The 11,311-nt window shown below is 48.4% G+C and overlaps 1 protein-coding gene across 1 annotated transcript; it reads right to left on the bottom strand.

The window, feature by feature from the left end:
- Positions 1-461: 461 nt before the first annotated feature.
- Positions 462-10,598, bottom strand: LOC113934163 (serine/arginine repetitive matrix protein 1-like). The gene is made up of 4 exons (XM_027614677.1): positions 10,550-10,598; positions 2,834-3,068; positions 1,614-1,805; positions 462-1,204 (listed from the first exon to the last, which is right to left on the bottom strand). The coding sequence occupies exons 1-4, from the start codon at positions 10,550-10,552 to the stop codon at positions 462-464; spliced, it is 1,173 nt and encodes a 390-aa protein (XP_027470478.1). The 5' UTR covers positions 10,553-10,598.
- Between the last annotated feature and the right edge of the window lie 713 nt (positions 10,599-11,311).

The following is an 11,311-nucleotide window of genomic DNA, read 5'->3' as shown; positions in this document are numbered from 1 at the left end:
CTATAAATATCCTATGTCTTGACTGGGATGCTGGTTATATGGGTGTGTGATACATCTGTGAACGTTTTAGTGATGTGTGCACTGACAACACTGGGCATTCTACGGTTACAAATAAAATCTCTTTAATGTTCGTACAATGAAGCCCTGAAATAGGAAAACCAAAGATGAATGAAAGATTCAAGAGACGAACAGAATACACAATCACAGTAGCAAAGGTTTGAAGTAATAATAAATTTATTGCAACATATGTAAACGTGGTAATCCATAAGGAAGGGAACGCGTGGTGTTCACTTCAGCATCGGACACCCTGCGAATCCCCTCACATCTCCAGTTGCTCCTTTGTCCTAATAGAAGCCCTGCTAAAGGTCAGCTTCCAAGCGTTGGTCCTGAAGAAACCCAATCTCCAGCAGCGCCCCCCCCCCAAAACCCGGCGCGCGGGTCAAGTGTATTTTAGTTTTCAACTAAAACGGAAAAACACATAGGGACGAGAGGGCACAAATCCCGTCACTCCTGCGATCCGAGGCCACCAGAGGCACAGAAGGGTTTTGCTCTGCAGGCTCATCTTCGCGGGCTGTCTTCCGGAAAACTGGCCCGTGTCCCTGAGCTGGGGACCGCGTGGCAGTGGAGCTGTGGTCCGACCGAAAACCGTTTCGCGGACCGGCGGGTCTGGGCCCGGCTGAACGGGAGCTGGTCGCGAGCTGGTCGCGGCGGTGCGCACCGTGCGGCCTCGGACGCCTGCCCCGGAGTGGGGCGCGCCGATCGGAGCGGCTCCGGGCAGAGCGGACCAGCGGGGAGGCGAGCGCGCCGTGCGCCCCTAAGGCCAAGGGCTGCGCGGCGAGTGGGGTGTGGAGCCGGGCGGCAGCCCAGTGCAGGGTCGCACCCGCGTGCGCCAGCTGCCAGGAGAGCCAGGCGCGCTGCGAGGCCGAGGGCTGCGTGCAGCGGGTGGGCACAGGCAGGAAGGCGCCCCCCGGAGCCCGCAGCTCCTCCAGGGCCACCTTCAGCGCGCCCACCCGGTGCCAGAGCCTGGTGGTGACGGCCGCCAGCGGATCGCGCGCGTCTGGCCCCAGGTGGAGGCGGCGGCGCTTTGGGGAGGCGGGACGGGCCTCGCGGCTGTCGGGGCGGCGTCCTGGGCCGGTGGTCCTCACTGGCGATCTGGGCCGGGGGATCCTTCTGTCCTTGAGGCGCCTCGGAGAGTGGGCAGCACCTGCGCGGGAGAGAGAAGGAGAGGGCTTTCGGTGAGTGCCCAAGGCCCAGGGGGCGATCCTTTGCCAAGGTCGCCACCGCCCCTTCCGGGGCTGGACTGTCCCACCTCCATGACCACCGCACCCACTACGACCCGGCACGCCCCGCTCTGGTGGCCCCTTCCAGGATCTGGTGGGAACCGGTGCCCAGTCTTGCAAGCCTTCCTCTCAGCCCCATAGTGCTTTGGGAGCATCTGGCCAGTGGCTGTGTCTGTCTCCTCCCCCGGGGTGCCTGGTTTGCCCCGTCCCCCTCCCATCCAACACACACACACACACACACACACACGCACACGCACACGCGCGCGCGCGCGCGCACACACACACACACAAGCTCCATCCCCACCCCTGCAGAGGCCCAGCCCAGACACCCACCTCTTCTGCCAGGACGTCCTTCTCTAGCGCAGTCAGGCTGGTCCTCTCTTCTCCCTTGGGCTGGAGATGGTCCTCCCCAGCCTTTCTCCTCCCACTGTCCATTTTCTTTGTGGCGATTGTCAAGGGAGCCACCGGGGCTTCTCCATCGCTTGTGCCTGGAGCGCTTGGCCACCTGGCTCTGCCTGGTGATCGCTGTGGGTGGACAGGAGAGGGGTGAGTGATCTGTGACCTATCTCTGAAATCTGGAGTCCAGTGGACTAGAGGAGGTTCCAAGTCTGACCCTGGTCCCTAACGGCCCCCAGCCCCAAAGGCCGGATTCCTCCAGCTGCCAACGGCAAGCTCTCCAGGGCCCAGGCTTTTCTGTTACTGGCTGTGTGCCTGAGCTGCCTGGCACACATGCTCCAGCAACCCTACCCTCCAGTCCAGACCCCAAGGATGGCTCAGCTGGCAGAGCCCTTGACCACAAGGAAACTGACCTTCGCCTTGGGTTTCCCTCACCACTTTCAGCAGTGGGAGGGTCAAATCTTCCCGGGTATGAAAATTAGTAAGGGGAAAACTCGTTTAAAATGGGGTCAGGAACGGTTCCTCGCTGAGTGTCGAGCCTGCTTAAGGTTCTCTCTCTCTCTCCCTCTCTGCCCCTCCCTCCTCCTTCACGAGCCTGTTTTGGAGCACCTGTGTGCTGTGTGTGCGTTCTCTCTCTCAAAGAAATAAAAGTAAAAATAAAAAAATTATAATAAAATAAAATGGGGTTCGGAGGCCAGAAGGGGTCGTTCTCACAGCACAGCACTGGAGGCCGATCAGGAAGAATCATCAAATACAAACCAGGAGAAAAAGATGAACGTTGCCTTTCCTACAAGAAATGGCTTAGGCCAGCAACTCAGCCCATGAGAAACCCTCATCACCTTGAACCCAACCTTCCTCCCATGAACTTTCCTTCAAAACAGGCCCACCCAACTTCCTCCTTCTTCTCCATCAAATAACATTCCTCTCCTCTGTTTGTTGGACTGGCCTATGGATCTGCCAGAGCTTACAGGTCCTGGACTACAACGCCCTGCTATTCCCCAAGAAACTCATTTTGCTGGTAAAATGACTGACTTTTATTTTTAAGGTTAACAGGGGGCCTGCTGCTTTGCCCAGCCCAGTCCAATCTCTTGTGTCTCCCAAACCCTCACAACCATCATGCCAAACCCCTTTCCCCAGAAGAGAAGCTGGACCCCTACCTCCTGTGCTCTGTGAGCCCTCTGCATTCTCCAGGATGCCATCGTTCCTCTGGCTTTCACAGGAACCTGGATCTGCTCCTTTCTCTGCAAAGGACAGGTCTGCCTTGGAGCGCATCCCTTTGTCATTTCTGTGGGAGCAACCTCGGCTCCCAGGGGGCTCCTGGCCAGGCCTCTTGCTGCTGGTAGCCGCTTTCATTTCAGCCACACGTCTGGACGCCTGAGGACCATCAGACACCTGAGGACCGGAAAGGCCACTGACCAGGCGGGCAGAAGGCAGGCCCTTTTTATGTTCCCCGGGCCACCCAGCCCCCTCCTCCTACCCAACCAGCACGGGACCACACCCAAGGCAGGGGAAGTCAGGGGATTACACCGGGCCTTCTGTGGGCTCTTGGTCCTTAAGCTCTTCAGGGGCTGGTTTCTGAGCTGTCTTCCTGCAGCAGTTTGCAGACCCAGTCGGTTCTGTGCTGCATGTTGACTTTAAGGAAGGTACAATCTTCTGTTGTTTGCTTCTGCTTGCTTCCTTCGTCTTTGTTTTAACAGTTCCATATGTTCATTCGTGTGTCAGCATGGTGCGCCCCCTATGCCCGAATCAGCAAAATGTTGGTAAAGGTATGAATCCACAACTTCAAAACGTGACATGTGGTGAGCAGAGGTCAGCACTTAGGGCCCTGGGGCTGAATGTGTGCCTCTGCTGTTTTGTAACACTAATTTCATTGGAACATTAATTTGCAGCATCAACCACTCCCCGTAGGTGGGATCTGGGGTGGCAGTCCTGCCACAAGGGCAGAACCAAGTAGTGGCCATAGAGGATGCATGTCCGACAAAAGACAAGGTTGGTTCTTTGCACCAACACTGGTGGCCTCGGATCGCAGGAGTGACGGGATTTGTGCCCTCTCGTCCCTATGTGTTTTCCTGTTTTAGTTGAAAACTAAAATACACTTGTCCCGCGCGCCGGGTTGGGGGGGTCGCTGCTGGAGATTGGGTTTCTTCAGGACCAACGCTTGGAAGCTGACCTTTAGCAGGGCTTCTATTAGGACAAAGGAGCAACTGGAGATGTGAGGGGATTCGCAGGGTGTCCGATGCTGAAGTGAACACCACGTGTTCCCTTCCTTATGGATTACCACGTTTACATATGTTGCAATAAATTTATTATTACTTCAAACCTTTGCTACTGTGATTGTGTATTCTGTTCGTCTCTTGAATCTTTCATTCATCTTTGGTTTTCCTATTTCAGGGCTTCATTGTACGAACATTAAAGAGATTTTATTTGTAACCGTAGAATGCCCAGTGTTGTCAGTGCACACATCACTAAAACGTTCACAGATGTATCACACACCCATATAACCAGCATCCCAGTCAAGACATAGGATATTTATAGCTTGCCACTTTGCAATCCTTACACCCCCCAACATCAACTCTTCTTTGAAGCAATTGCTTTGGACATATTTACATGTCACATGCTTCATCTACCTGCATATCCATAAAGTTTCCTACCTGCGTGGCACACCACTCCTGGACTCTTCCTCCACCTCTTACTCTGAGTAAAAGAGAGTGATGTACATGGGTGATGTGGGATGGGCGACAGGGCAAGAGCCCAGGCGATGAGAACTTTGAGAGTCGAGGTCCTTGACACAGAAAATATGGAGGCATTCCCTGCAAGGGAACCCTGTCCCTTGAAGAGAAAGGAGAAGGGTGAGGCCCCTAGTAAAAGGATGGAGGAGCAGAGATCTAGGAAGACCCGGGAGGGGGGAGGGGCTCTCAGAGGAGATCAGGAAGGTTCCATGTTCTTCGGGGTGAGGGTGAGGGCTGGGAGGTGCCCTGGCCTTTGCTCATGCCATTCCTTCGAGCTGAAATGCTGTCTGAGTCCACTCTTATTCATCTTTAGCTATCACGGAAAGGTTCAAAATTGCTGAGACTAGATTACGAGCTCTGCTGGCACTCTGTGTATTTCCTAGAAGCACTTTTCATAGCTATCATTTTACATTTTCATCGTGTGCTTATTGGAAGAATAGTGGTCTCCTCCCCTGGTCCTCAGCTCCCTGAAGGTAGGAGCTGTGTTTAAGTTTTTTCTCATCATTGCATCCACAATGCCTATCATAGTTCCTGGTGTACGATTAGATGCGCAGTAAGGACTCATTGGGTACTGAAGTATTGAATGAATGAGAAAGCACTGATATGTAGGACCACACAGTTCTCTTTCCTTTCCTGGTACAGCCCCACACAAGATCAGTTCGTAGGACATTTCCTAGAGACTGTCGTAAGAAGTTCTACATAGTCAAGAGTCAAAATACAGGCTAATACAGGAGACAGAGTTAGAAACTGGGGTACCTAAAACTGTATATTCGGTAAGGTCAGCTGATAGCAAAGGAAATAATAGAAGGTCTCAAAAGTGGAGACAATTTCCAGGCATTTCTTTGATACTACAATTTTTTTACTCACTAAGATAATGTCTTAATATGTATAACGTGTCGCATTATACAATCCACACACTGATCCTTACAGTTTTTACAAAACTGATTCCAGTGTAAGGTTTTCTCTTACCCATCTTGACAGCTGAGGGGGGATATCTGGTTGTGTCCGCCCTCTGCAATCTGGGCGCACACACTCCTTCACCGCTCTCTGAAGTCAAAGATGGTGGGGGAGTAGCACAAAGTCTGGTTTACCTATGGCTTTGGGTGGAGTCTTAAACTTCTCACAAAGAGAAGCTTCTGAAGATCAGGTAGTATTTTCATTTGTTCCTATGGAAATGTATAGAAATTTGTTCTTGGTTTCAAGAACAAAAATGAAAAATTTAAGTCATTGCACCTCTGAGCAGGAGCAATGAAAAGCCTCAAAATGGAGTGGTGGAAGAAGTCTACTACCCCCCCCCCCCCACCAACTCAGGCCCCGTCATGTGAGCAGCCTACATGAGCCCTCAGGAGGATCTGGACGGGACACTTCCATGCCCTGAGCCCCCAGTCCTGGGACACCCTGAATACTCCCAAACTGGCCCAGACAATATGGAGCACCTGGCCCTTAGAAGAAAGAAATACTGCTAAAAATCCTCACTAATGATAAACAGGTGCTTCAGAGGACTGCTAACATGAGGGCAACAGGGTTTGTTACATGTATGCAGACATTGTTTCTAGAGATTCCACCTTGGGGTGGATGTGGGTGGGGGGATGATTTCAGGCGGCTGATGAAAACATTCCCAAACCCAGCGGGCAAAGCGAGGGTGGCCTAGGCTCTGCTGTCTTTGACCCATTGCCCCCAGGGACAGCTCTGATGGCTAGTGGTGTGGGGCTCTGCACCCAGCCTGTCGAGTCTTGGTTTGGATCGGGTCCTTTTTGTCCTTCCCTCTTTTCAGAAGATGAAGAAGCTGAAGGAAACCCCTATCTTGTTTTTATTTTGTCCTTGGGTAGAAGCGCTGGCAAACGGGGCTTTGTATCCCCATGCCTTTCTGCTGATTCCCGGGCCTGGGCACAGAGATGCTTCTCTGGGAGGCAGGAGACCCCTGGGGAGCAGGAGGTAGTTGCCTCAAACACAGGTGATGATCCTGGGACCCCCTGTTCCTGACGTCTGGACTCTCTCTTGCACCTTCCCCTTGCCATTTAGGGCTTCCAACCTCCAGAATTCGTGCTTGGGCAGAATGGGGATTTCAGGCCCTGTCCCCGTCTAAGGAAGGAACAAGCCTGGTAATTACACGGACTTTGTGTATTTTGGTGCTGTGAGCACACCCTTGGGTGGACTTTTCCCACTGCATCCGCTGCACAAACAACCAGTTTTGTGATGTAGAGCTGATCGTGGACTGAGTTGTTCTTCACAGTATGAACATCCCGCTTGTCCTAGAACCACTTCTGATTTCTGGTGGGTCTGGGCTCTGCCAGAGCTGGACACACTCCTGGCTCTGTGACCTGCACCTTCTGGCCCCTCTCCTGCTTTCCAGTGGTGAAAACAGATGCTCTCACTGTATTTTGAATATGCTACTTGTGGAGATTGTGACAGGTCATGGGACACGTTCTTCCCCAGATTCTGTGGGTGTCTGCTGTCCTGGGCAAGGGGCCCTTCTCCCTAAGGTGCAAGGTCCCCAGTCCTACCCTTCCTCTTTGCTCCTCTCCTGCTAAGGGTCTCCTATTCCTGGATCTGGTCGTGGTCTGAGGGTAGATGGGAAAGGCAAGTAGGGGTGGTGATGGTGGTGATTCATACCTTTACCAACACAGGGCTTGAACCCACAACCATGAGATCGAGAACTAAGCTGAGGTCAAGAGTTGGACACTTAACTGACTGAGCCACCCAGGTGCCCCAACATATTTATTTTTAATTACATGATTATATGCATATGTACTGCAGTTGTAAAATACTGTGCATATTATAAAATATACAATAATAAATTTTTGAAAGAAATCTGAACACAATTTTTTAAATTATTTACATTTAAAAATTATTACAGGGCTATTATCATTTGCCGTCACAAAAGATTACGTAAAAAATAAGAAAACTATGCCGACATTAATAATGTTTCAACAAGAAGAATGATGGGGAGTGCTTCAGTTTCTCTCTTTGGATTTAATTTTTGAATTTAGAGCCTGGTGAAGATAAATATGTTCAAGTAAGAAAACTGGCTGTTTTTTCCAAATCCAGTGTTAGCATACACATGCAGGAATTATAATTCTTTTTAAAGTAGACTCCACGCCTGGCATGGAGCCCAAAGCAGGGTTTGAACTTAGGACCCTAAGATCGAGACCTGAGCTGACCCAAAAGAGAGAGGAAAAAAAAAAGACCTGAGCTGAGATCAAGAGTCAGACGCTCAACCCTCAACCACTCAACCAACTAAGTCACCCCGGCACCCTGCGAGAATTATTTTATGTTGAAATCAAGTGAAAAACAAACATGGCTCACTATAGAGCTTTGATGCAGGATACTTAGCACCTGCTGTAATTGAAGTCCCTCCCTCGCCTCCACCTGAATATCCTCCTTCACTGCCTCTTAAACTTGAACATGCATCAGAGTCACCTGGGGGTTTGTTGAAATACAGAGCATTGTCCCACCCGTGGTGCTCTGACCCAGTAGGTGTGGGCTGGAGCCCAATGTGTGCATTTAAAAAACATTTTTTTAAAGATTTTATTTATTTATTTGAGAGAGAGGGAGAGAATGAGCAGGGGGAGGGACAGAAGGAGAAGCAGACTCCCCACTGAGCAGGGAGCCCAACCCCAGGACCTGAGATCATGACCTGAGCCTAAGGCAGACGCTTAACTAACTGAGCCACCCAGGCACCCCTCAATGTGTGCATTTTTAACACATCCCCAAATAATGCTGACACTGCTGTTCTGACCACACTTCGACTACACTCACCTAGCTGGTAGAATATAAAAGACAAAGGCGCTGTCTCCTGAGGACTCATCTCACATGGTCCTATGATACCCAAACAGGAATGAACATCCTACACAGGAGGCATTTGGCAAAGATAGTTTTTTGTCTGTCATATTAGCACAGATTAGACAGTCATTTTGCTGCTTGGCAATGCTCTATGTAGAGCCTATGAAAACTACAACCCCAGATACTCCCATGAAACTGCACTTTAAGGAAAACTGGTCAAAGCTTTTTTTTTTTTTTTCTGTTTCTGGTGCTCATGTGACATGGGTGAGTGAAAGCAATGCTCCTATCATAGCAACAACAATGAGACCCAATATTGTAGACACAGAGTAAACCAAAACCCTGAAAGACATAAGATTCCAGAGCAAGTGGGGAGTAGAAATGCTTGGTAGGTAAAGAGATTCAGACTCCTGATAGAAATGCAAGTCTGATTTCTATAACCAGTTGTGAGGCGGTGCTCGGAGGGTTGGTACACCTCCTATACTGACTACCATGTCATTCAATTTTTGTAGCTATTGCTTTGTTTTGTTTTTCAAATTAGAGGTTTATTTTGTTCCATCCAATTGAGGCAGGGTATATCAGGTCGGAGTTATTCTGCTTTTAGTTGGCCAAAGACCAATTGGCCAAGGACAAAGGTTCTTTTTGTGGTCTTATTTCCTGGGTGTTCTCCCCAGTTTCTTAAGGGGCCTGAGGTCTGTTCCATGGGAGACAAGACTTGAAAGAGAAAGGAAGTTATTTATGCAGATGATTTGAAAATTGGGGGCGGAGGGGGGGAAGATATCTCAAGGGAAATGCTAGAAAGTGTCTTGTGTAATCATCCTACCCAAGGGTTAGTGTAAAAGTCAAAACCTGGGTGTTGAGAACTTCCTAGATATTGCAAACCTGCTGCTTCCCATGCCGCTGTGAGCCGTAAGTCCACTCTACAACTTCCTTCTGCTCAAGAACATGCTTATGGTTCTGAAACCTTGGGCTGGAAATGGGTCACAGCTCCCACTCCTGGGCTCCAAGCAACCCAACCTCACACAGAACAATCTGCCCAGCCTGGTGCTGGGATCTTTCTTCCTGCCCCTGCTAGCACCCAGTCATGGCTCAGCAGCAGGTGGAAGTAGGGCTGGGAGTCAAAAAAAAAAATATTTCTATTATTTACTATTATTTTGGCTATTTTGGTGACTTTTAGGAGGTTTTGACAGATAGGAATGACAGTTCATCTTACCCTTCTCCTACACTCAAGATTCTTTTTAATCTTTGCTTTATTGACCTTTAAAAAGGATATCTCATTTTAGTTTGCATTCCCTTAGATTCTTAATGGGCTGAAATTTTTATTAGCCATTTCTGAGCCTGCTGTTTTGTATTATATTATCTCTTCATATATTTCCATATCTATTCATAGTTTAGTTCTTTATACATAATAGCAGCTTGTCTTTATTGAGTTGGAAAACTATACATTAGACATTGTACTAAGTCATGTGATTTTAAATCTACTGAAACTTACGACCATGTACTATTGGTTTCCACATATGAGCCACGTGAGGTGCAGAGAGATTGAGTAACTTACAGTTTTCCTCTGTACCTGCAGCTGAAGACAGACTGTCCTTGTCACAAAAATATAAAGAAATCCTGCCTGGAAAGAGTTCTTTTGAGCTTTGCTAGGAAAATTAAAAGGAGTTCTGATTAGATCACACATGCATGGACCTGCCTTCTGCTCACTGGGGTGAATGTCTGTCTTGGCCAGTGACTGATTTGCTCTCTGAGATTCAGTCCATTGATAGATAAATGCATAAGGAAGATGTGGCATATATATGTATATAATGGAATATTACACAGTCATAAAAGATGCGATCTTGCCATCTCTGAGATGTGGATGGACCTACTCAATGCTCAGTGAAATAAGTCAGACAAACAAAGACAAATGCCACATGATTTCACTCATATGTAGAATATTAAAAAAAAGAAATGAATAAACAAACAAACAAAAAGCAGAATCAGACCTATAAATACAGGGAACAAACATGGTTTTCAGATGGGCAGATGGACAAAATGGGTGCAGGGGAGTGGGAGATACAGGTTCCAGTTATGGAATGAGTAAGTCACAGGAATAAAAGGCACAACATAATCAAGCCTATCATTTAGGTGTTATTGGAAGCAAAGGAAAGTTTGTATGTTGTTCAAACAAATAATTTTGTGTTTATCTGTTATAGCAGCTAACTTCGCTTTAACTGACAGAAGTCTATAACAAAAGAGCACACCAAAGGAAGTTCTCCATAAAAAAACTACTTCAAATTGTGGAAATAGCAAATACTCCCTGAAAATTTGCAAAAGCAAATGGTAAATGCAAAATCATAAAGTTGTTTAAGAAATACAAACCATGTTTTCCTCTAAACTTTCTTGTGGAAACTGAAGGTGTATAAGCAGGATTTGGGCTGCTGGTATTTTAGAGTTGATGCAGAACTACAAGGGCAGATGGACTTCTCATGCTTAGCAAAGGATAATAAAGAGTATTACAAGTTCTACTTTCCTCTTTATTTCCTGATTTTTCTCCGGGATTTGTTCAATGAGAGAAAAGCACATTTCACTTTCCCCTCTGACAAGTTCCAAAAACACACTGGCTGTATTACTTCTGCTTCAGAGAGCTACTGAGTTCTTGGAAGTTCCTCTAGACTATTCCAAAAATGTACAAACCTGATGATTTTCTACCTCCTCCATCTTCCTCTTCTTCTTCTTCCTCTTTTTTAGATTTTATTTATTTGAGGGAGAGAGAGCACGAGCGGGAGCGGGGGCGGTGCAGAGGGAGAGGGAGAAGCAGACTCCCCACCAAGCAGGGAGCTGGATGAGGGGCTCAATTCCAGGACCCTGAGATCAGGACCCGGGCTGAAGGTAGACGCTTAACTGACTGAGCCACCCAGGCGCCCCTACTTTCACCTTCTGCTCCCGCTGGTGATCAAAACTGGAGAGTAAATTATCCAGAACGGTCTTATGCAGGTAGCACTGTAGTCTGTCCAGCAGGTTGAAAATTGTTCCAATGGTGGAAACAGGTGTGTGTATCTCTGGATTTTGGGATCCTCTCTTGCTCATGAAACTTGAAGTCGGTCCTGACATTGCGGCATGACTTAGATCCTTTCCAGATAT

Source organism: Zalophus californianus, chromosome 13 (genome assembly GCF_009762305.2).
Source record: "Zalophus californianus isolate mZalCal1 chromosome 13, mZalCal1.pri.v2, whole genome shotgun sequence".
Lineage (NCBI taxonomy): Eukaryota > Metazoa > Chordata > Mammalia > Carnivora > Otariidae > Zalophus > Zalophus californianus.
The sequence above is the reverse complement of the archived record's forward strand: the minus strand, read 5'-3'. Positions and strand labels throughout refer to the sequence as shown.